The following is a 26,591-nucleotide window of genomic DNA, read 5'->3' on the forward strand; positions in this document are numbered from 1 at the left end:
TAATAATAATAATAATAATAATAATACATTTTATTTATAAGTGCCTTTCTAGACACTCAAGGACACTGTAAAAAATAGACTAAATCAATTTCAAATATACAACAATAAAATAATAAACTCACTTACAAAGAGCAAAGGGCATTAGATATAAAAAGCAGTTTTAAACAAATGTGTTTTGAGTTGCGTTTTGAAGCAAGAGAGTGAACAATATTTCTGTGTTGGGATGGTAATGAGTTCCAGAGGTGAGGAGAAGTGCAGCTGATTGCTTTATAACCCATAATAGTGAGACAGGCAGAAAGGATGGACAGGTGGATTGAGGAAGAGGATCAAAGCGAGGGGTAGGGAATGTGAACACGAAGAAGGTCAGACAGATATGGAGGGGCAAGGTTGTGAATGGCCTTAAATGTTAACAAAAGGATTTTGAATTGAATATGAACCTGTACTGGAAGCCATGTCATTGAGCTTAACCGGACATTACTGATGAAACGAGGGGGTTCAGGTTATGATATGGGCAGTTGAGTTCTGAACCATTTGGAGCTTATAAAGGGATTTCTGAGGAAGGCTGTAGAGGAGAGAGTTGCAGTAGTCCAGACAGGAAGTAACAAGACTGTGGACAAGGATGCTAGCAGTTTGGGGGGTGGCGGAGGAGTGAAGGCAGCTGATATTACATAGGTAGAAGTTGGCAGACCCGGTGACATTAATGATGTGGGATTTGAAGGATAGTGTCCTGCCAAGGATAAGGTCAGTATTACATCCCAAAGAGGGTGGTAGAAAGCAAATAAGGCATTGATCCAATTGAAAAACCATGTTAGTTAATCCTTACTAAAGTGATGTGAATGTTGAAGACTTAAAATTTGATCTAAAACCCGTTTATTTTGAGTCACTTGATTTTAATTGATTGTTATTGACTGAGTTAAAAATATCACCATGGTAATGTTGTCAAGGGGACAGCATCAACAATTTCAAAATTGAAGCTTACTGGAATTTTAAGTAAAATTCCAGTAAGCTTCAGGGGGACAGAAGGAGCTGGACCAGGAACGGTATAAGGTAAATTATTTTTCTATCCATTTTTATTATTTTACTTTATGAACAAGAAAATGTCCAATTTTGAAAAGAGATCTGTTTCTTCTACTTTAACTACCAAAGTAAACTTTAATAGCAGTTAGTTAGGTAGAGTAACAGAACAATTTAAGTGAATGAATGAGACATCTAAAATGTCTTTCAGAAGCACTGGTTTTAATTGCAAAAAAAACATACGAAAAAAAAAACCCCATTAGATTCAGAGAACCTAAACCATACCTCCGATGTTTACAGAGCAAGTCACTGTTTTTATTTGAGAAAAAAAAAAATTTTCTCACAAAAAATACTTCCATTTCTTATTATCTTTTTCGTAAAGTTATTCATTCCTGAAAAGAAAATGTTTGGTGTTTTTGATAGATTATTTGTGTGTGGGTGGGTGTGTCTGTATAATTCAGATCTTTCCACTAAGTCAAGTGGTTACTGATCATGTTAAACAGAACTGTTATCATTCAAAATCTACTGTTGCGGTTGGTTGTTAATATCTATTTAATTTGGACAAGCTTAAATTTTTTAAATATTATCTTAAGATTAAATACCATGTTCAATCACTGCAATATATTTTTGTTTTATTGTTTTATTTGTGAGGGGGAAAAAAATCAAACTACAGTCACTGGAATTGTGCATAAAAGCTGGTGATGACAAAGGCAGTGCTGACAGAAGGAATTATTATTCAACGTTAATTTTCAAAAGATTTTTGTTACTAATTTCTACATATTAGATCAAAAAAATATATTTTTAAGTTGTATTTATTTGGTTAATTTATTCAAGTAACTTCAATTTTTTCCTGTCCCTCAAAGCAATGGTGAAAGATGACCCTTGGGTTGGGACCTGGAGGCCCCACAGGCCGAGAGGACTCATAGCTGCACAGTTAGGGACTCCTGGTCCTAAATATGTACTACCTGGTCTAACAGGTGAGAATCCAATGTACATTTAACATAGCTTGCAGTTATAAATTTCATAGCTTAGGAGTTAAACGATTTTAAAATTTTCTTTTCTTTTGTCTCAATTCAAGGTGCAAATAACCATGACGTAACAAAACCTAAAGCACCAGCGTACTCCATAAGTGCTCGTCCCAAAGTGACAAACACCGACTGTTCCCCTGGACCCAAGTACATGATCCCCCCCAATTTAACCAGATTTGGCAAAGATGGGACACCGGCATATTCAATTCATGGTCGTCCAAAGCCTTTTGCAATGTTCCGTACTCCTGGACCTGGTCAGTTAGGGCTGTCGCAAAACACAACAACCGCTTGTTGAAAAGTACATGCGAAACATATTTTTGTTCACGCTAACAGAGGTTTTTTTTAACTCTCTTTCTCTAATTTTCTTTGGTATTTTAGCACAGTACTACCCAGAGAATGCAAAAAAGAGTTTGTTCAGATCCGCCCCTTCATTTACTCTCTCTGCGAGACACAAAGATATTGCTAAAACCCAAACTCCAGGTGAGAACGGAATTTGCTATTTGCATTGTCACTGTATCTGTACTGAAAAAAGTAATTACATTTTAAGCAGTGTTGTAAAATAGTATTTGCCTCTTACATATTTCATGGTTTTTTGGGGGGTAGTGGGGTTTGTTACTCTTAAATGTTTCAGATAATCTTTCCAATTTTATAGTCAGATAATTATCTCTTCGCCTTTTAGGTCCAGCTTCCTACAAACTCCCCGGTATAATTGGGACAAAAGAAATAACAAGCCCTTCATCTCCCTCCTTCACACTCATGGGCCGTACTCAAAAAGGATCCTTTTTCGAGGATCTTAGAAAGGTAAAAAAGAACAGTCCCTGAAACTGATCAAAATGCCAGATTTACCATTGTTTTCTTGAACTGTGGCTTCCTTTTTCAGACTCCAGGTCCTGCTGCCTACAATCCTGCAGACCCGTATTACTCCAGGCTAAAACCGCCACACTGTACAATGAAAGGTCGCAATTTCCTTCCTGACAGAAATGCACAAACACCGGGTCCAGGAGCATACTATCCAGAGAAGGTAAGCAACATTTCTTGTACAAGAAACAAAGCTGAAATCCTAAGCTTCCTAATACATTTTCTTTCTTCTCTACAGACAAACTTTATAAAACCAAAAGCTCCCAGTGTAACCTTTGGAATTCACCATTCACCATACTCAGTCCCCTTTATCGTGAACATGGATGGTTTCTTCTAAAGAGCAGAGTTCAATAAAACTCAATAAGCAAAGCACAAGATAACTGTGATCATGTTACTCCTTTAGCTTTATTTTCACAGCAAATTGTCTGAGTTATTAATAATGCTGGTATCTGAAAAGGGCTAAGAATTTAGCTGATGAAACACAATTTCAGTTTAACAGTACTTGAAACTGTTACAGAGTGATTTTTTTTATTTTAGTTTATTATTTTAAGCACTTCTGAATTACTAATTTTCAGTTTACCATCAATAAATTATAATTAAAGGTTATTTTCTTTTGTTTTAAGTTACCATACTACTTGCAATTAATGAAATGTTTTTTGTTTGCTTTGTTTTTTTGTTTTTTTTACTGAAAACAATTCCTGATCCAATGTTGGATTTCAGAACAGGAGTGCATGCATTTCACATGTTTGTTATTGTAGAACAGGACTTACATATTTGCAGAATATTTATTTACATTTAAACCAAAACAATCTTGTTTTACCAAACAAAATTGGTTTGGTAAAACCAAACCAATCGACAAAATGTGTTTTCTAACTTCTGAAAAACAAACAAACAAAAAAAAGGCACAATTTGCCATAAACAGTGTCAGTGGGTTCATTAATGTTTTCCTCCTGTTTGCTATTTTCTGCACAGTGGAATGACTTTTGAGACCCCTTCCAGTCTCAAGATATTGAAGTAATCCCCTAATCACGACCTCATCAAGTCAAATGTGTGCTTGTATTGGAATTCAACAGATACTGGAATGGAATTGCAGTCATGTTTGCCATTTCAGAAAAAAATAAGTGTTTTTTGGTTTTTTTTTTTTTACAATTTCATTAGCTGCAGATTAATTTAACAGCTAATTTTACTCTCCAGAACACTGGAGAGTGATAAGTGTTTTTCAGGACTGGAAATAAAACAAAATAAACAACAGAAAAAGCCAATAAAACCCTGAAATCTCAATTTATTGAAGAGAGACTGATGTAAAATGTAGTGGGTGGCTTAAGCGACACCATTATGAACTCACAGCTAGTTGGGGAAGAAGGATGTTCTTCAGTCTGGATGGAGAAAGAAGGTGAGTGGTTCACTACAAATAGAGCAATGTTGTTGAACATTATAATGTTTGCACTGGTTTCTGCATGCTAGTGTAAATGTCTTCTAGAAAAGGCAGATTGATGATGGTCAGTATTTCACATTTCTCCAATCTTTGGAGCCATGTAACAAAATCAATAAAATGGAGTACAAATAGGAAAACTTCAGTAAGTTCAGTAACTATGGCTAATTTATTAGGGAAGCATCAATCACATGACATAATTCAAGCACTTATTAAATATTTAAAAGATACAAAATTAGCTGAGAGGATTTAATATGTATGCGTGTGTGAGTGAGTGTATAAGTATGTATAGAATTTAGTTTTTTTTTTTTTTTTAAGATTTGAAGATACAGTATATAGGAAAAATTAATTTCTGAAATTACATCTCCGTCCAGTTGATGGCGGTAATACGCAAAGTGTGTAAACTGCCATAAAACGCAATAGAAGAAGAAGAAAGTTTGCCGCTTTATCGTCAGGCATTTGTATGGACTCCTCTCCCCATCTGAGGACGACAACATGGCGGTCTCCTTGCGCCTGGGTCGTCAGGGAGTTTTATATGGTCTCAGGTTATCTCAGTTCAGCAAATGTTCGTGGCCCAGACAGACGTGTCAGGACCGTGTGAGATATTTCTTTCAGTCGCCATGGGTGCTCGGTGAGTGTTGAGGAGTAAACATATGCTTAACCATTGTCCTTTCTGAGATGACATTTGCTGCTAGCGTCATTTGGTGGTCTCAGTTGTCAGCTGTGTTTGGGATGATTTTGTTATAATCTGGTCAAGCGTCATGTTATCGACAATGTTGAGAACATGATAGCGGTGTTTGACTACTAGCTGTCTTGGCCTCCGTTTAAGACGGAAAGCTATCATATCTTTAGCTTAGCTTTTAGCATGTCACCTCTGATGTTTTTCGTTGAAACATGTTAGACTTCTGAGTTTCTTATGTGTTCATGTCATACTACATGTCTTTTGGATTTCATTTTTGATAAAGCTTTTTGTGTTTTCACTCTTTAATATCATTTCACTTATATGTTTTGTGTTACTTATTGTCAGTTAGGAATACTTTATTATTTAGCATCTTTGAGCGTCCAGTTTTTTGAATTTGTCATGCGGCTTATATATTCTTGTTATTTTGAGAGCATAATGCTTTTAGGCTATTATGTGCCATGATTTACCAGCATTTGAAAATAGTAGGACATTGTTGTGATCAATTACTATTTCTCCTGATATTTGTGTTTGTGCTGTACTAACAGCACAAATACAAATATTTGTGCTGTAAAATTTTATTTTATTTTGTCTTTTATTCTTTATATGTTGTGTTGTCTGTGTATCATCTTTGTGGACCATGAGTCTGTTGAATGAATAAAGTATAACCGAGTGAATTCAACGTCTTGTGCAGATGGTTTCTCTTTTCGTATTTATGACGCTTACTGCAGACCAGTTTCCAATAGGGTGGATAGCAGTAAAAAAATTAACTGAACGTAACAGTTAAACTGTTTTGTTGAAAATAATGCAGTTATTATATAGAAATCATGAATACAAAACCGCAATACAAAGATGTTCTCCCACATGGATGTAGTTTGAATAGTAGTTGCAATAATGTAAAATAAAAAAAAAAGGAAATGCATACGTCTTTATTATTTAAAATTACAATCTTTGTTTTGGGAATATATTTAATTTAGTTTCCCCTAATAAACGTTAACACATTAGGGAAGTATCGGTTGCCTGAAACCAGATAAAAACAAACAAACAAAAAGTGCAGGACATCAGCCCATAAGGATAATACATTTTCCTGAAGTGACATATGAGACTGAAAGATTAATTTTTACATGTTTTTTTTTTTTTTAAGTTGAAACCAAAATGAATGTACTCTTTCAATTGTTTGTTTGACAGTCATAAAGAAAAACTATATTTCATGAAGCCTGAATGTTAACACTCCTGTTGTGTAATAAATAATCTGGTGATGCATTTATTAAAATTCAATTGACAAAAAAACCTTTATATGTTGCACCACTGCTATCCAGCAGATGGCATTGGTTATCTGCATTTTGGTGAACTGCTTCCTTTAAAGGAGGGTATTAGGCAAAATCCACTTATTTAAGCATTGTTATAATGTTAGTCCCTCATCAAAGACATACATGGAGTGTTGCTTTGTTGCTTTGATTCTTTCATGCATGTTTGATAAATACTTAAATCTACACTGGTAGATATTTGGGAGTGCCTAAACGCTCAAATTTTTTATAAGTCACATTTGCTCTATGCACAGCATTTTTATGGCAAGTGAAGGTAATATAGTCACTTGGTGGTGCTATACGATGAGCCTGGAAGATACATAATGCTACCCCTTTAGTAAGCACTAGTATTTAATTATTTTTAACTAAGCAATTTCTGCAAGTTATTTTTCTACTGTTTTGTAGAAGTTACTAAACTGGAGAGACCTGTGCGAAAGATAAACTTGTGTACCTCTGAGCTTACAGCTCCCATAATTCAAACATCTATCCTTTTCAAGTGTATTTTTGAAATGTCTAGCTGAGGTTAATTTAGGTCCAACGTGGAAAACAAACATAAGAAAAGTAGAGACAAGGAAGACAAGTTGTTCAAATGAGATGGATCTCTCCATCACACTGCTGAGAGCCAGATGACCTCTGGGCATCTGGCTCAATGTTGTCTCAGACATTGGTCTAAGAGGGTAAAAGAGGAAGAAAACTTCTTTATTTTTGATACAGTTGGTGCCAGGGCCATTGTTAGACATTGACCTGCTGCTGCTGCACATCTTTCACAGTTGTGCTGTCACTTTTCCTCTGCTTTGCAGCTGTGGATGTTGTGTTGACCTACTCAGCTTTGGTTACAGCCCAAACATTCTACCTTTAGGCTCTTTACTGCTGTTTACTCAATTTAGTGTGACATTTGTGTTACTCTTTTCATTGCTAGTGTCTGTGCATAAACTGTTTTCTTCTTTCTCTCCTCTAGGTGTCAGTCCACTCAAAGTGCAAATGCCAGCCCTTTCACCCACCATGGAAGAGGGAAACATAGTCAAATGGTTGAAGAAAGAAGGTAAAGGGGACACGTGTTTACATTGTTCTTCCGTCTTATGTTAGTGGAAATAAAAAGTATATTCATTTGCTAAAAAATGTTATTATAATTTATTTATTTTGCTGCAGACCTTTTAAAATTTAGCATTAGCTCGTAGTTGTTGTTTTTTAACAAAGACCCAGCTTTTCTACTTCTCATAATTAAAGATCATACACAAGGCTAGTCAATGATTAATTTAATGCAAGTTTAAGCAGTGGAGCAGTTCCTTAATTGGCTCAAAGAGTCAGAGGACTCACTGATGTGCACTGCTTAGCAACCCATCTTGGCCAGGTGCTGTAGCCATGCTTTTGCTCATCTGGGGACAGCATACTGTGCTCTGATTGGCTGCTCTGCTTTGTTCGTTGCCATCTATTTTTTGGCACCAGGCTGTATATTTACAATAATGTTTAAGCAAAATAAAAAAGAGGAAAATCATTATGTTACTTACTGACATCCATTATCATAAAGGGTGTCAGTAAAGGGTTTTGATGTATTTCAAAGAATAATGGTTTTGGATGAAAGAGTTACTTCAAATACAAACTTGGAAAAAAAAGTTTTAGTTTGTTCTTTTTTTTACATGTAATATGTTAGCTCATTCCTGAACTGCTTTTTATTTTGTCCAGAAATATATAAATTTTCTTTTTCATTTCCAGTGTTTTCTGGTAGAGTAGAGGTTATAAGGCTCTAAGCCTCTTGTTGAATCTTTAATACTGCACATCACATCAAACCCAAGGGGTCACAGGTTGTTAATGACTCATACAAATCCAATCACTGCTCGGTCTTGGGGGCCTTTAAACTCAATACTCCTTGGATGTTTCAGCCCTCCTCCTTATATTTCCATTCATTCTTTATTTCACACACTGAGAAGTCAGGTAATGGCCTGAGGTGACGGGTTTTTTTCCCTTATCACCACTCAGCTGCAAATTCAAAAAAACCCAGCCCCCGACTTATTAATGCACCGTATTTAAGCACTGTAGGTTTCTCTAACTGGTTTCTCCGACTGAACCATTCTTCAGTATGTAAGTTATTACCCTGCATGCTTAACCCTAAAGAAGTCACTTCTTGCTGAAGAAGAAGCCTGGCCTGGAAGTTTAAAAAGTCCCAGGTCAAGACTTTCAGAAATAGTGTCTAACATAAAATTCAAGGGTTGGAATGAAATCAAAGAAACTTTAAATTTAAGATGTTATAATATTGATTTTTACAAAGTAATGTATGATGCAAATATCATAACTAATATCATTTTGTCTTTTTTGCACATCTTTTCACTTGATGCATCTTATTTGTTTTGTACTACATGTAAAACTAACTTTTTAAAAAAATGATTGTCCTTATTGATTATTGATTAATATATTCCATTCCATATTGAACAGGTGAGATTGGGGGGATTCTGACTTGTTTCTTTAAAGTTAGGCAGGCATCTCATCTCAGACCTGCTGTATCTCCCAGTCTATTTGCATAAAATATTTCAAATTCAAAGTACGGTATATTTTCTTGTTTTTGCCTTTATTGGAATTATGTTTCTCTCTTTTAGCTTTTACGTGTGTTCAGGATGTAAGCAAAGCTCTTGTCAAGAGTAACTGAAAATGCCACCAATGATTACTATTCATGTATTCCAGTCACAGCACAAGTGATTCATCTGCACTTTAGCTTTGTTCACAACCGTTTAATAATGAAAATGCTTGATAATTGGATGCGTATTAATGTGTCTTTTTGAAAGATCTCAGATGTGGTTCTTTTTTTAACAGGTGAATCCGTGGAAGCAGGCGATGCCCTATGCGAAATAGAAACCGACAAGGCAGTGGTTACTATGGAATCAAATGATGATGGGGTTTTGGCAAAAATATTGGTAAGATGATTAGACACGAATTTAACATCATGGAAACTTGAGAACTGAGATTAGTTTTGTCATGTAACTTTGGTTTTGAGTTTATCCATATCCACACAAGATATAGTGCTGTTTATTCCTTTCCTTGTTTTATTCCTTTCCCTAATTGGGAATGCTAATTGACTGCAGTTGTTTAATCTGCTTTTCCTAAACAGAGGTGGCAAAAGGCATTGACATACTGAATTCACTGAAGAATGTTTCCTGCCATCCCCCCAGTGTGTTTATTTGTGGTTAGAATTTTTAATAAGCTGCCAGAGATGGAGCAATCAAATGTCATTCAGTGGGACTCCACCACTTGTTTGTCAGTCTGCAGAAAAAAATTACTTTTTTTCCCCTCTTCTGTCAGTTTTCTGCATGTGTAGACAAAAACATCATGGATCTTTGTCATTGTTTGATCTAAATCTTTTTCTATCCATGTAATCTTGGATTAATCTTGTGTTAAATGACTTGTTTTCAGCTGACTTTAAACCTACTTTGTTTAAAGTCTGTTTTCACAACAAATGCACATCAAAAATATTCCCATTAGTTCTCTTTTATTTTATATGTAACTTTACATGGTGTTCTTATGCCATTCATGTCACTGGTTTCCAATTCTCTTCATGTCTTAGCCACAGTGTGGCTAAGATAGTTTCCATAGCAACCACTCAAGAATTGGGGGTAGGGGCTTTAGCTGGCAAAGAAAGATGGTCTGCTTTAGATGAGCTCCAAGCTCTCTTTTACTTGCTGTGTGACAGTGTGTGTGTGATATTAATGGTAATAACTGCAGATCTGGGCAGCATTTGGCATATTTTTTAATGTTTGTATGGTTTTGCATTTTGGATTAGAGCATATTAGCCAGTAGCGGTGTCGATGTGGCTCACTAAGCACCCAGTAGGTTTCTAATTTAAAGGCTAGCATAATTACTTGCCTGTGGGCAAATTTCTTGACAGGGTGCTGTAGACAGAGAAATTGGACTCAGAAAGGATTTTTTTAAATTAATGTTAAGCAGTGTTATCACTGTCTATTAGTAAACATGTAAGGACAATTTCACAGTTTAACACATACCACCCAGAAAACAGGTAACAGTGAAATAATGCGTGCTAATGATTATATTGAAACGATACAAGCATATCAGTGACTATCTTGTGTTTCTCTGAAAACTGAGGAAATGTGAAGAATACTATGGTGTTATTAAAACAGCTAACGCAATTTTTCTTCCATGAAAAACAAGCTTGTTTCAACCTTAAAAATTATGAAGCAATTTGTTGAGTAAGTAATTTCCACATTTTTAAGTAACACCACCTCATCTAATCTTCAGTGTGATAAAAAGATTCACCATATTTTGAATAAATCCTTACCCTGTTAGAAATTTAACGTTTCTAAAGTCGAAACACTGCATTTTTCTGTCCAAAACTATCAGACAGAAGGTAAAAAAGCATAAGGTCCAGGACAGTTTGATTCCTAAATAGTACAAATCCTGCACAACTCTCATAAATCTCCAATACCCCCTTTACTTAGCAAGCCCAGCCTCCCTCCGAATCTGTGTAAATTCACTATTATTTATTTGCGGATTTATTTTTCTGTTATATATTTTTTTGCTTTGTGTATTGTCTTTTTTGATAACCTCAAACTAAATTTGAGATATTTATGACATCGGGAGTAAATCACTTGACCAAAGTGTTGATGCCATTGTTGTTATTTTTGAAAATGAGTGCCTAAATGTGTAAAACAGCAGTGCTTTGTGTGACTCAGACAGACAGGTTTATATAAATGATGCTGCTGGACAGCCGTGTCGCTTAGGCATAATCGTGCAGCTCAGGTGTTCTCATTCTGATGTTACTTCCAGTTTGATGGGTTGGTCATTGGAGTTATGCTTTTCAAAGCTCTTTTGAATAATACTGTCGGTTTTATGGTTTCCTCAGTCACTTTTTATTGTTTTTGTATGTTTTCTTTTTTATTTTGTTGTTGCTAAGTTCAAATTATAATTTTTTTTGATAAAATGGTGTTCATTTTTGTTTCTTTTCCTGTTCCTTTTTTTCTTTGATTCACATTCTTGACAAGCAGCTTGCTGAGGGAGTATCTTCTAAATAGTGATAAAGTGCAACCTGCCAAACGTTTTGTTGTGCCGAATCTTCAATTAGATGGATCTATATTTGAGAAACCAGTGCCCTGTGTCGCTTGGGGAGACCAACAAAAGGCTTGTATTGGATTTTGGTTACTGTGTAACAAGATAACAGGCATAGAGGAGCATAGCAATACTCACAGGCACTGCAGTGCAGTCAGGTTTTTTACTAGAATTATGCAGTAAAATAATAAAAGCTAGTAAAGACGATGAGAAAGGTTCCTCATAATTGTCACTCAAACAGTTTAATCAGTGAGACTGGGTAGTAACTGACTTCAGAGCTCAGATTTAACTTCCCTTAATTCAGTTTTGATTATTTTTTGCACATTTGTACAAGAGTTCTTAACCTTTCTTCTACTCTTCATGGATTCAGTTGTAAAATGATTGAGCCTGATGATTCTGTGTAATTGTCTAAGTGCCTGCCTCGCCCTCTCTGCAGATGGAAGAGGGCAGTCGCAATGTGCGCCTTGGTACTCTCATTGCTCTCATGGTGGAAGATGGGCAGGACTGGAAGCAGGTTGAGATCCCCCCTCTAGATGCTGCATCACCAGCTGCAGCTCCATCTGCTTCAGATGCAGGCGCTGCTTCAACGTTGACCCCCGCTGCTCCATCTCCAAGCCCTCTGCCAAAACCAGTCACATCTGGGCCGTGAGTGTCACTTTTTATCTTTTGATCTATTCAAATTAAACCTATCCAGTGTTGGGCTTAGGAAGTTTTTAAATATTCGGATTAGAATTATTTGAAGTCTAGCATTTATTTAGTTGTTACAGACCAGATTTGGTTTGTCGTCAAATGTCTGTCTGGCTAAACAGTGAAGATCTTTTTTTTTTTTTTTTCTATGAAAGCACTTGTACCTAGCACATTCTGTCATGCAAACAGTTTTCAAGATAATGCTGTCTACTCTGTGAGCCACGCAAACTCCGCGCGCATTTCCACGCACAGTTGGGATTTCATAGTCAAGTGTAGAGATTGCCTACTTTTCTTGGGATAAATTCCATTATTTCCCTCAATCCTAATGGATACTAGCAGGTTTTATGAGCTAGTTGGGCGCCTACTCATTTATTTTCTCCATCAGGGCAACCTCCACACACCTATGGCAGTCCTCTTGACTGGGTTCACTGACTCTCAACCTCATCAGCTTGGTGTCACATGCAAATAAGTTTGATGTAAACACTGTTGTCTACCTCGCAGTTTACTGTGCGACACCGAGTATGCGCACACGGCTGAAGAAATTGATCTTTCCTCAGACATATCTGACGGACGTCCTCTTCGAGTCTATTCAAGTCTATGTTGAGTACGTACGGACCTCTTAAGGAGCGAGTTATGCCCGAGCGTGTTGGGGCCTTACGACAGACATGATTCAAAAAGAAAGAAAAAAAAGTTAGTTTATAGCTGACTGGGTCATTTTCGACCTCACTCATGCTGACAAAAATGGAAACTAAAACTAAGATGCTATGTAGGCTGCTTAGAAGGTACTTTTCCACATTTGTAGAGTCAGTGTTTTCTTTTTTTTTAATCCTAAATTCACATTGAATTGAAAGACATTTGTTTCCTTTTCTTTAGTTGCACTTTCCCAATAATGTCTCTGAATTTATCTAAGACAGGTAATCTAAAGTTTAAAAGCTTAGTTTTGAACTCTTTTCTACGTGTTTTTAACACCATTGTCAACACATTCTTCCAAACACAGGTTACGTTTGAGTCCAGCAGCAAGACACATTTTGGACACCCATGGTATTGACCCAAAGTTGGCCACACCTACAGGGCCACGAGGACTGATCACTAAAGAGTGAGTGATTGGATGGTTTTACATTAAGATTTACTACAAGTTTTGTTCTGTTTCACTCAATAAAATCTAAAATGGCTGATATACAAAGGGTGGAAGGCAGACTTAGACAGATTGGTGCTTTATTTGGAAAGTCAGAAGGCAGGAAACGGCCACAGGACCAAACTCAAAGGGCGAGTAAAGATGTCTGAGCCTCTTTATGCTACAATACTGTGAGAGGTTTTTGTTCTTGCTTAGTCTTTCCCATCACAGTTCAGTGATGTTGGGGAATCAGTAAAGATCCTGTAAACAACAATGACATTTGTAAGAATAAGGTAGTTGAGACCTTTAAGTGTTTTAGCTCGGTTCTGGATCGAATTCACTAAGGATAAAGCTGTGTACACACACACACACACACATGCACACCCCTGCAAATGGCTACCTGCCGTCACTTGAGACCTAACTGAATGCTCTTGCTGCTCTCCAAACAGCCTGCTGGGGAATCTCATTACAGAACTTCTGTTGCCATAGCGACCCAGTCTCTAAGCTCCATGGTGACCATGGAAACATGGACAATATGTTCTTAGGTGTACAGAGGCAAATAACTAGCACATTATTTTGAAATGAGCATTTTATAGTTAGTTATTGAGAATTCAGCATCATGTTTTGGTCTTGTTGTGTACCTCATTGTGTAAAATACATGCTTATTTATTGTACTGGGGTTTATATGGTGGCTGACTAAATAAACCCCCAAAAACGTATAATTGCCCGGATAACAATATTTCTTTCAATTTAAAAAAAAATAAATATTTATTCTCTTTTCTTTATCCTTTTCTAGACAATTAATTGAAAAGTTTGATGGCTTTTCAATTAAGCCACCATTATCTGGGGTCTATAGCAGAAATAGACCCCAGACAATTAATCGTCTATCAAGGAACTCCAGAAATTCAATCATTATTTCACAGCAAGGTTTTATTGAGAAACTTGTTTCCAGCTGATGGCCTCATCGAACAAATCTGCTTATACTTAAATGACTTCATCATCTTGCCAAGATCTTTGCCTTCTCAAACATGTATATGCTGCATTTAACAACTAGTGTCCCCAAATCTTTTACAGCCATAGAGACCTGGTGCTTAAATAATGGCATGATGCTTATTATAGACTAGGCAATTTGTTGCAGTATGCATATTGTGTACAGTGACATGGCGTAATGAAAACAATATCATATTTGCAACCCTGCTCAAAACCAAAGTTAAGGGGATTCCCTTTTGTCACTATATTTTTCTTTACCCCCAATGTTCTTTATACTTTGTTTATTGCAAAACTGTTTTGCAATAAACAAAACAGTTTTGTTTTGTTTATTGTTTATTTATTCATTTAAAAACAAAATGAATAAAACGAGGTTAAGAATTGTGTGTTCTTTAATTTGACCTTATCAAACAAGTGATAGAAAGTGGTTTGGTTGTTCTTGTATTTTGTGGTAAACCACACGGATGGTTCGTTGGCTAAAGCAAAACCTACATGCTACTCTTTTAGTCACAATTTAAAACAAAATATCATTCCTACGTGGCACATAAGGCAAATAAAAGTAGTTTTATAAATTAAAGAATAGGCACTGTGCTGGATAAAATAAGATAAATCTAAACTTTTTCCCCTTCCATCGGTTTCATTGTTTTCTTCTATATAAGCTTACTCTGTGGGGGCGTTAGGAGACAGGATATTTCGACACACTTCTTTCTTTTGAGAATTTTTGCATTTGAGAGGTCCTTTGTTTCCTTTTTAATATTCAAGTCACCTTCTCCTTCTCTTTCAGAAGTTCTTTTGCCTTGGCTGTCGGTAGAGGTTCCACTGAACCATATGCACAAAACAGATCAGCGGTGCTATTATTAAGCTGCACTGAATTTCTTAAAGAACATTTCTGGAATTTATTTGTTTGCTTTGTCCAGTTATTTCAGCTGATTAAATAACTGTATAGCAATCAGCATAGCCTGGGGATTTCTAATTTGCCTCCACAAACAAATCTGTAATGGAAAGAGAGGAGCCGGGAGTGATTATAAAAAGTAGTTGACAGAATGATGAGCAAAAGTGAGATTTGAGCCCCAGGCAGTCCCAGCAGCATGGTAAAGCCAGGAGCAGCTGGTCCAAACAAAAGGCTGCCTACATATGGGTAGGTGGACCACAGGCCAGTGAACTGGAACCAGAGAACTCAAAACACACCTGATACTTGTCCTATCCAGTGCTTCTGCAATTCAGACCAAAATGAGTGAATTAAAGAATAGCCTTAAGGCAGATTTGCTCGCATGAAATAATTTCTACCTTTGTAAGTTCTGCCTCTGCCTCCGCTCTGTAGTGTTATTAAAAGCTCAGTTTTGTTTTTTTCACTATCTAGTAAAATGGTTACAGTAAAGAAAATCTGTGTTTTTCATTTTAGTTGGAGAATGATATTAACAGAAAATTCAGTTTAAACTTAAAATTAAGACTCGAGTCAGCTGGAAAATTTTTTGACCAAAGAATTTTAACTTGGGTCTTAAAAATAATTAGTCTGCTGTATTTTCCTGTGGCATGTAATTAGTTGAGTTGGGAAGTCTTTGACTCTAAGAAGGATAATGAAATGAAGGTAGTCCCTTTGCGCGGCTGACACTTGATTCTACCACACCTGTTAATTGTGGTTGCAAACAGGACATGATTCTCATGACACCCTTCCACTCACAAATAACCTAAGGTTACCTTTTTTTATACGTGACACAAACAAATACAACAGTTTCTTCTACGCCAGGTGGATGGTACAAGATAAAGATCTGAGGATATTAAATAAATCTTTTTGAAACTGAAACAAAAAGAAAAACATTTCTGAAAATGAACGTATTTAAGTGATTTCTCAAGTAAAGTTTAGCTTCCATTCTGAAATTTGGTATCCAAGTGCATAAAATATTGTAGGTTTTATGAGGGATTTGTTTCTTTATGCTTTTATAACCAACTTGAACTGAAAGTCATGTGTGGAATAGAAAGTCATAGTTTCACTTTAGGCAAAACGCAAAAAATTTAACAAATTTAGATTTTTCATTATTATTGTTTATTTATTTGATTTGATTTTGCAGGCAAAGATGTTTTTAGATGATTAGTTTAACTTGTTTTACATCTTTCTTTGTATGCTTGCATTTTGTTTATTTTCATTGTTTTCTGTTTCCAAGAGATGCACTGAATCTTTTAAAGAAGTCCCCGACCCCAAGAACTGCACCAGGTACCATAACGACAGCAGCTCCGAGTCCTGCCCCCACCCCAAAACTTCCCCCTCCACCGCCAGGCAGTAGACCCAACATCCCTCCAGTATCTATACCTGGAAAACCAGGAGCACCGGTCAGCACTTTTTCTGTTTTTTTCTGACCACATTTTCTAATCAAATGTAAAACTCCTTTGAATTGGTTAAATATTCATGTATGCAAGTTATTATTTTTGTTTTCAGGAATTATATTTCCATACACCTCAAACTTTAGCCTTTCTGAAATATATTTGTCTCCTCATTCATGTGTTCATCCAATTCATTCCACTTGTCATCTTCAGGGAAGTTTCACTGAGATCCCTGCCACGAATGTTCGCCGAGTGATTGCTCAAAGACTGACCGAGTCCAAGACTACAATCCCACATGCATATGCTTCCATAGACTGTGACATGGCTGCTGTCATGAAGCTCCGCAAAGACCTTGCCAAAGGTAAAAACCCACAGCTTAAAGTGAGCTGTGGGGAGAAGAATGGATTGCATCCATTCTTCTTTTTTCTTACACTTAGCTCAGAGAAACTGTTCTTGTTCATGAAACTAACTTTTGTATTCTATGCAGTGATATCTGTAACAGACATTAGCCAACCTTGTTCAGATGACCGTTGCTAAGTAGACCTGAAAACAAGAAACAAAAGACTGAGGCATTCTGAATGTGAACAGGAACTAGGCAAGTTCCTCTTTATGCATTGAAAAATTGCCTTGTAAATTACTTCTCAAATTGATTTTTAACGTGGTCAGTGTGTCATTAGGAATTATGAGTTAGGTGCTGAAGTAAATATGCATGACTATGAAGTTTTTAAAATGGTTTAAACAGGACTCCATGCTGATGCTTGAGGTTGGATCAGGACATTTTCATCAGTGTATTTTTCTGTGCAAAAAAAACAGTTAATAGCTCCTATAGCCACTAAACAAGACAATGTATGTGTATGGGTATAGAGTCTGTAAAAAGCAATATCAGCTCAATATTTTATTAACACTACAAGGAGTTTGTCTGTCCCAGCTTGAAGGCTTAATGATATACTTCTCATATTTCTGCACAGAAGTATTTTACTTCCCCAGGCCCACATCCATTCTTGACAACAGTTATTTCACAAACTTTCTGTTTCTTGTGCAACAGAAACCAGATTGTGTATGTTTCCAACATCCACAAGGGTGTCAAGGAAGGTCAACTCCAAGTCAAAATAACTTAAACTTTTTTCATGTATCAAACCTTCAACACATTAGGAGTTAAATCATCCATTACCTACTTTGACCTGATTGACCTTTCTCGTTGAAATGGATAAAAGTTTTTATTTGCGGGGTACAGGGTGCGGGGGGGTTGTGGGTTGCACCTATCACGTAATTGGCTTTGTTTAGCTTAACTTTGCCTTAGTGTCAAACAAACACCACGTCTCTATGGGTGCTGTGTGCATGGTGGGGGAAATGAGACGCCCATTCCAGACCTATTAGCAAGGCTGTGTGTGTACTGAGGGATTCTCTGGCCCCGGTTGTTTTTGTGGCCCCTCATTGTTCAGGAGCAGCGTGATTTCACGGTTAGCTCATTAATCATCCCGCTCACAGCATTCATAACCGTCTGGGGCTGCACTTTTGGACACTAGTTAGAGTTGGCAGGCAGTTGCCAGTCCAAACCCGTCTGTCTCACTGGTATCTAACACAGAGAAATGGTGCGAGTTCTGTTGACTCAACCTTTCAGAGAAATGTTGGCTCTAATACTTTTGAAGTCTCATTTGTAATATCCATATTTTTCTCTCCCCTTAACTCTCTATTGTGATTGATAAGGGCATTTGGAATTAGCGGATCTGATTCCGTTCTTGTTGTTCAGAAACATAATTAAGGTTATAAAAACCTTTTATGTGTTATGATAATTAGTATCCTCTTCTATTTTGTTTTACCATCAGTTCATTTTGTTACTTCTCACACCCCTCCAACACTGACAATTTTTCTTAGTAAGTGAAGTGAATTATGTTTATAGGTTGCTTCCTGTTTGTATTTTCAGATCAAATCAAAGTGTCTGTCAATGATTTCATTATCAAGGCAGCTGCTGTTACACTTAGAGTGAGTATCCCACTTCTTTCCAGTTATTGCTTCATTTGTACCCGTTTAAATGTTTGTGTTCAGTTCTTTTGTTCATTTTTATGTTTTTATTAATAGTTTTCTCTTTAGTTGCCTCTTAGATATATCTTTAGTACTGCACAATGGCAACAACCTAATCCCTAGTTTCAGTCATTTATTACTTAAAGTATATTCATGTACTAGTAATTTTGTCTGACCTGGAAACTGTTAGTCAACAGTTTCCAGACCTGGAAACTGTTGGTCAACAGTAATATCCATATTTTTCAGGTCAGCCATTCATAAGCCATGATTATGATTAGAAAATGATTGTGTAACACATTTGAACAGTCTTGTTGTTCTTAAATATATTGTCAGTTAGATTTAAAGATTGTGGGAAAGTCAATGGGATTTAAATGAATGTAGTCATCCAGTGATTAGGCCGAAGCAGCGAAAGCGCTGCGGAGGCCTATTGTAATCATACTGTTTCTTATTATTACGATTCCGTCAAATGAATTGGCTTTATCATATTCAAAAAGTCACCAAACTTCACGGAAAATTGTCCCCCTAGTAAAATTTTCCGTATTCTGGTGGAATCGCAAGTGGACGTGCCAGGAGGCCAGAGCGGCGCTGAGCTGCGAGGGCCGCCGGCGCCGTTTGCGGCTTTAATTTTAAATATTGCACTTTGAAATGGCTTTATAATGTTTGTTTTTTTTTTGTTCTTTTTTTCCTGAGCATTGCATCTAGTTGCTTAAAATTGCTGTTCAAGCTAAGTATTGCCTTTGTATCCAAGACAAATTTTCACCTGATTTAATATGGAAATATGATGCATGTGTCATAGTAACGAGTCATCTGGAACTGACATTAACATTTTCACTGTAAAGAAAGAAAAAAGTGCCAAGATATATCTAAATGGTCTCTGAAAGCTTGACGCTATGCTTTGGCTGGTGCTGCAGTTTAGCACATGATTAAAATACCTCTTTAGATCAGCTTCTGCTGAAGACCAAAATATCTCACCCTAGTTGACCTAAATATGTATCATTTTTGTTTCGTCACACTTTATTAAACTTTTAACATGGATCTTCTGCTGTGAAACAGGAATGAAGACAAGGTTTGTTAAACATAAGTGCTTATGAAGCAGCTGCAGCTCAACTGTAGCAACTTTGTGCACAGATTTCCAAGTGAGGTAGTAAGCGCTTGCAAATGAATGTTTTCAAGTCATTTGGACGTCCTATAGTTAGGGCTGACTGGTATATGTCAGTGTAATTTTAAGTAAGTTCCGCTCATGCTGCCAAATAAACCTCAGATCAATCAGATCAGAGCTTAGGCAAATAGCATCTGAGGATGTCAAAGAATGTCTGGTGCTGTGATCTTAGTAAGTGATCTATCCTTGTCTGTGGTTTGTGGATTTGGATTACTTCCCAGATAGGCTATTAGATCTACGTTCCAAACTCCACAAATTGCAATTTAAGGAGTTTGGAAACTGGATGAAGCCTAAGCCTATTTTTTTTCTGGAGACATTTCTAAGCTCTGTCTACTGAATTTAATATTGTTCTTTTTAGAAAGCCTGTTGTCTAGAAGAATAATGTTGGAATAACGTATTTTGTCAGTGTGTTAGTTTTTTATTTGATCATTCTCTTGTGACAATGTGGGCTCCCATTCACACACTACATCAAAATTGTATTTTCCCCCAGGAAATGCCAGAAGTAAATGTGACGTGGTCTGGTGATGGACCTCATCCACTAGATTCTATCCATATTTCAGTCGCTGTGGCTACTGACAGGGGCCTCATCACACCAATTATCAGGGATGCTGCTAGCAAAGGAGTGCAGGAGATCTCCGCTTCTGCTAAGGTATGAAAGAAGCTGAGACAAATTAATAGCAAGAAATATTTTCCTACATGAGATTCTGTAGAGGTCTATGCAAGAATATTGCAACCTTAAACTCTGCCGAAAATTGATAACTGCAACCCAATATCTGGGAGCATTACAGATATTGGCAAAAAATCTAAATATTAAAGCAACTCTGAAGTTAGTTATGTTTTATTGTCAAACATGAGTGTAGTCATTTTCTAAAATGTCTAAGCATCAAACATGACGATTTCCAAGAAGTTGTATTGTTGCATAATGTGTCTATTCCTGACAGTAACTATGCCTACTTGTTCTGCTTTCTTCATTAACAAGAAATTCAGCCAAATAAGTTAAGTTCTATATTTAACCTTACGTCTTACAGCATTATAAAATCAGCTGTAACGAAACAAAATCAATCTAGTTAAGTCATAGTCAATCAGAAAACACTAAAGTTTCACATATACATAAGAATAAATAGTTATTTTTTTTCCACAGTTAAACAACTTGTTAACTAAAACTATGTACTGTCAGATAACTGATCAAAAATACCATATTTCTAGATCTAGATATGAATATATTAAATTGAATTTGAAAAGAAAAAAACAGAAGTTTTTTATCAATGCAAAAACTGAGGTAACTGCTGCGGGTTAAAGCACAACTCAAGTTTTGTTAGAATTTCAACTTTGTTTCTTTCTCATACAAAATAAGCAAGTAAATGAAAAACTTTTGCTTTCTGTGTCATGTAAAATATATTAAAATATTAAAAGTATTAAAATATTCTGAAATTTAAAAGAAGAAAATGTCTTGGTGTTTACCAGGTGTTATTGTTTTGCTTAGATCTTATCTACAAAGGTGTATAGTTGTGAAATGCATCTAAATGGTTGCTGTCTAGATCTTATAAAGATTGCACCAATAAAAACACGAATTTAGTCAATAATTCTTGACCAAAAGAATTATTGGCCAAGTGTTATCATTATCATGTATCATGTTTTCAGCGATGCGGTGTGTTGTTGCATCAGTTGGCGCTGGTGTACTGTGAAGTTTATTTGCCTGCTACCAGATTGTCTGTAATGATCTGAAAATTTTAATATCAGAAAAAGACAAACCTGCACAAATACTGGATATTCAAAACAATCTAGTTCTGTCTGAAAATATGTTTCACATTCTTTTCAAATCATAACTTAGCTGAGCTTAACTCCATTTTTTGAAAGCTGAGTTCAAATTCACTAGCTGCGTGATTATTACCAATTTAGAAGAATCATTGATTCATATAAACAGAACATGTCTGAAAACACAAAGTAGGGTAGAAAAGCTCAAAAAGCAACACATTATGCCCCAACCTCAGAACATTTAACAAATGAGAAAGTTACTGACATCTGTTAGTCTAGGGATCAGGGAGTACAGTGAGAGCCATTATCCACAAATGGAGAAAACATGCAACAGCTGTGAAAGTTCCCAGGAGTGGTTGGCCTACTGAAATTACTTCAAAAAATGCGTAAATAACTCACTGAGATATAAAGCACTGGCCTCGGTTACACATTAAGCATAAGTTATTGAGTCAACAATAAGAAAAGCAGGGGTAGAGGTTTGCAAGGCAAACACTAGTGCAGGCTAAAAAAGGTGTGTTTCACCTTTACCAAAAACATATTGATGGTCCTCAAGACTTATGGGACTTTTTTATTTTTGATTGAGATACAGGTGGGACTAATTGGAGTATTCTGTCACATCTGGTTTAAGAGTAACATTGCCTTTAAGGTAAAAACATGGTGGTGGTATGACGGCATGGGGATGCTTTGCTGCTGTCGAACATAGATTGTTTGCCATAATGGAACCATTATTTCTGGTCTCTACCAGAAAATATTTAAGGAGATTCTCCTTCCATCGTTTAAAAACTTTAAACCGTTTAGTGGAGTTGGGTTATTGGAACAGGGCAATGACAAGTTCATCTTTAAACTTGCTCAAACAAATGCCAAAATAAATGTTCTGGAGGAGTTTAGGCCCGGATGGGGCTTGAATCCAAAGTGCATGTTAAACAGGCTGTTCATGCTCAAACACTCGACAGCGTGCCATGATTAAAATTGTTTTGCTAAAATAGGATACATTTCCATAGCGATGTAAAAGACTCGTTGCCATTTATTGCAAACTAGGTCACTAGGTTTAAGGGACAGTTCATTTTCCTTTTTGGGTCATATTTGTTGAAAATGTTTTTTTCTGTTAAAAAATATTTGAAAACAGCTTTTAGTACATATTAAGCTTGGTAATAAAATAAGTTTGAACTGAAACATAAGTATGACAATAAGAAGATCACATAATTAAATACAAAAGTATAGTGTTGTTTTTAAGTCTGTTTACATCTGTATAAAGTTGATAAGTCATACCTCTCACTTGTGCTGCAACAAATCAAAGGTTCACATATTGCGCCTGAACAAATGTTTTCTTTACTCAGCAGTTGTCTTATCTCTCTGGGTGTTGACAATTCTTTTGTCATCTTAGCAATAAATAGTCATTGTTTCCATTTATATGAGCATTTACTGTTTGACATTCAGTTAATGTCTTGAACAGTGATTTTTGAAGAAAAGAAAAAATCCTGTTTACTTTTGACATAGGTCCTGCATAACCTTTTCTTAACGATTGTAGAATACATACAAATATGAAACTGGTAATCAGTAGTGTAAGTGTGTCATTAAAAAGCACATTGTTCTTGCGCTCACATTGCTACACGGCTGGGTATTTTTATGTCTCTTGATTGAAGTCACAACTGATTTCACCCAGTTTATTTCTTCGATATCTTAATAAACCGCTGCAGAATGAGCAACAGAACATAAGTTGTTTTCTGAGCTTCAGACTGGTGCAGTCAGTCATGAAGATTAAGCTCAAATGTACCATGTCAAAGAGGGAGGTCGGGTCTATATCTCTTTGAAGGTCCCGCTCTGTCTAAAGTTGTAGCTTTTGCATATTTGTCACAGCATGTATCGTTTTTGGTTTCAAATGTAAACTATAGCTGGTTTTGTTTCTGAAATGGAGCCTACATGACATGACGTATGTTCACAGGTGTTGGCCCAGAAAGCTCGAGACGGTAAACTACTGCCTGAGGAGTACCAGGGAGGCTCGTTCAGGTAAACTGAGTTATAGGGAAAAAGGAGTAGCATGTATTAAACTGGTATTTTCTCATGTTTTATAAAGTCTTCAGTGTAACTGAGTCAATTCAGTTTTGTCTCAAAATTGTCCATTTTAGATGAGTAACATCACTGTCTCACAGTTAGAAGTGTCTAACTTCTGCATATCTTCTGCATATCATAGCATTCTTCTGCGAGATCATAGCTTCCCTTCATAGTGACCATAATTAGCTTTTATGCCTTTATTCTGTCAGTACAGTATACATATTTTACATTTCACGTGGTTTTGGGTGACAACTTATGGTGTTTTCATTTGCACAAGAGTTAGCTTTTTTTTCCTACTCATTTGAATTAATGGTGTCATTTACACATTAATGAGGTTTCTGTGGCAAACTAGAACAATGAATCCGTGCAGAGATGTTGCTCTCTTTGTCCTGCTGAAGATATATTAGTGTGTGTTCTTTTTATTTCTTCCTCAGAGCAAAAGTTCTCATTATGCCAGCTTAGTGGCCTCTGATCAGACTTATTAAACCGTATACAGAGTATGGTGGAGTTCTGCTGCTGTCTTGTTCTTGACTTCTAAATGTTCTCTTTGGAATATAAAATGTGAAAAATGAGAAAACAGCCATCATCATGTCCTTTCTTTTGTGTTTTTAATGCTTTATTTGACGTCTAACATATAACATGTCTTTTCTCTTATTTTCCCATCTCCTACATTCCCTCCGGGGACAGTATATCTAACCTAGGCATGTTCGGAATCACTGGTTTCAGCGCCGTGATCAACCCTCCTCAGGCCTGCATCCTCGCTGTTGGCACTTCCAGGACTGAGCTTCGACTGAATGAAGATGACCAGATGCTGCACAAGCAACAGCTGATGACAGTTACTTTGTCCAGCGACGGTCGGCTCGTGGATGATGAATTAGCCTCTCGGTTTCTTGATAAATTCCGTGCCAACCTTGAACAACCGCAGCGTATGGCCCTTGCCTGAGTGCAAAAGATCACTTTGAAGTGGAAAGTTCAAAATAAAAAAATTTTAAGAGAAAGCCTGGCTCATGTTTTCTCAACTAAAGAGCTCTTAAGTAGTGGATTAGCATTATTGCCTCATTTTAAGCTTACAAGATGGTTTTGTTCATGATGTCAACTGAATGATTACCACCTGGTCAAAGTGAACTTCTGATTCAGTTTAGCACAAAGCTGACAGTGATTTAACATCAAAACAAAAGTGCGTCCCAAATACCGTTAAACAGGCAGGCTATCTACCACACAAGCAATGTAAATAAAATGCTCAGTCTAAATCCATCTGGACCAACTTTGTCACCAATAATACATCTGCAAATGGTCAAACCTTAACATAAACATTTTCAATATTTATCAACAGAACATCTATGGCAACACAGTTTGCACTGATGTTAAATCCATCTGAGCAAATTGTTACTAAATTTACAAACATATTAAGTTGTTAATGTTAATATTATTTCCTTTAAAATAATTGTCACTGACAAGTTCTTGAAGTCCAAATGTAATTACATTTATGTTTTGGTGTCTTATTGTGTCAATAAAACACTGTTCAACCTTCTTTGTTTCGTTTAGCTTTTTTTTTGTTTTTTTTTTCTAACTATTTTAACAAAGAACTCGGGTAGCTAGAGATGTGTTTGTCCATTTCAAGTTTAATGGAATCTAAATGCATTATGTAATTAGCCAATTAAGATAATTTACTGGGCTCAGTGGACAGGTCCGTGTTTGCTAGCAGATGTTTCTTCTGTAACCATTGGCAGAGCAGATGTTGGGTAATTTCTGAATCTGCTTCAATTTGCTGAAGCACATCAAAACACGAGATATGATCTATAAAAAAACATGACAAATGGCTCAAATTTTTATCCTTTATATATACCAGTAATCAATGTTTGCAAAGGATTTTGTTTAACTTGATATATACAATAGCTCACCATAAGCAGTTCCCATTATTAGAACAAGGGATCAGTTATAGCAGTTTGATTAAGCATCTTTGATCTTTGTCTTAATGGCTGGATTCTTTTGTTTCATTTGTTCTCATAATCTATAGGGTTTATTTTTTTTTATTCAAATTATAAATTAGCTAAGGCAAGTTATGCAAGGAACAATGATGGAGGAATTGCCTTATTTTAAGTGGTTGAAGCCATTAGATTGGGCAACAACTCAATACTAATAATTTTTCGAATGTTTTCCTATTTTTCTGCTGCCCTTGAAGCACTTTACCGCTTTGGGACTAAGAAGCAAGAACATTTTGCTCTATGGTTACTGTGGTGTCGGTTTGAAATTCATCACCATGGCAGACATGGACATTAACAAGGGCATTTTAGGAGAGTTTTGGGAGAGTGATAGCAATTGCCAGATACCAGTTATTTTCTACAATATGAAGAAAGTTACATGATGTTGCTGAGAAAAAAGTTGATATTTGCAATTAAAAATTAGGAGTAAACAATACTTTAGGGTCTCGATAAAGCTCTTTGCAAAACTACTCTTACCCTCTTGAGCTTTTAACGGTTTGTCACGTTACACCATTGTGTGTTTACTATGAACTGTAAATTGTATTCCAGACCATCTTCACTCTGATCCTCCTAAATGAAATCCAGTGCAACAAATTGATTTGAGAAGTTGCCTAATTAGGAATCAGTCTCCATGTGTGTCAATTTTACCTCTATAACTACAGCTATTCTCTGAAATCCTCAGAAGTTGGCTACAGAATAATACAAACAGAACCTCCCCGATTTGAATCTAATAGAGTATCTGTAAAGGTAGCTAAAGAATAATAATTAGCTAAATATATATTGGAAAGTGTGTGTAATGTAAGTTTTGAGGATTTAGGCAGATGGGCACAGGCAAGGATTTTGAGGTAATAATGATACACTTGGTCATAAATCACATCTGATCATCTCTGCTGAGCCCCAGTCAGGCTGATCTCTTCCTTCGTCTTCAGGCATCTTCTTCTCATTGAATATAAATGTGTTATTTCTCTGTGAGCTGCCTCATAATCCTGCTGCTACATTTGACTATTCATCCTGATGCACCATCTGCCAGAAGGAAATAGAGTGGTTACACAGATCAACTTGCAAGCAGTTCACAGATGCATAATTTGCACTGCTGCTTAAAATGGTTGAAGCAATGTGCAGGAGCTGCAATCAGAGCAAATAAAAT

General features: G+C 36.3%; 2 protein-coding genes across 2 annotated transcripts; both read left to right on the top strand.

Moving 5' to 3' along the window:
- The first annotated feature begins 1,011 nt into the window (after nt 1-1,011).
- On the top strand, nt 1,012-3,475 carry LOC116709550 (outer dense fiber protein 3-like). Its single transcript, XM_032548169.1, has 7 exons — nt 1,012-1,047; nt 1,878-1,991; nt 2,093-2,296; nt 2,421-2,522; nt 2,722-2,843; nt 2,923-3,063; nt 3,139-3,475. Exons 2-7 carry the CDS (start codon nt 1,880-1,882, stop codon nt 3,235-3,237), a joined length of 780 nt encoding a protein of 259 aa, XP_032404060.1. The 5' UTR covers nt 1,012-1,047; nt 1,878-1,879; the 3' UTR covers nt 3,238-3,475.
- A 1,289-nt stretch (nt 3,476-4,764) lies between these two features.
- On the top strand, nt 4,765-24,993 carry pdhx (pyruvate dehydrogenase complex component X). Its single transcript, XM_032546746.1, has 11 exons — nt 4,765-4,963; nt 7,277-7,360; nt 9,124-9,224; nt 11,804-12,012; nt 13,052-13,150; nt 16,318-16,483; nt 16,688-16,835; nt 18,399-18,457; nt 20,146-20,304; nt 23,353-23,417; nt 24,150-24,993. The coding sequence occupies exons 1-11, from the start codon at nt 4,828-4,830 to the stop codon at nt 24,403-24,405; spliced, it is 1,482 nt and encodes a 493-aa protein (XP_032402637.1). The 5' UTR covers nt 4,765-4,827; the 3' UTR covers nt 24,406-24,993.
- Nucleotides 24,994-26,591: the final 1,598 nt, after the last annotated feature.

The sequence above is a fragment of the Xiphophorus hellerii genome, chromosome 2 (genome assembly GCF_003331165.1).
Source record: "Xiphophorus hellerii strain 12219 chromosome 2, Xiphophorus_hellerii-4.1, whole genome shotgun sequence".
NCBI lineage: Eukaryota > Metazoa > Chordata > Actinopteri > Cyprinodontiformes > Poeciliidae > Xiphophorus > Xiphophorus hellerii.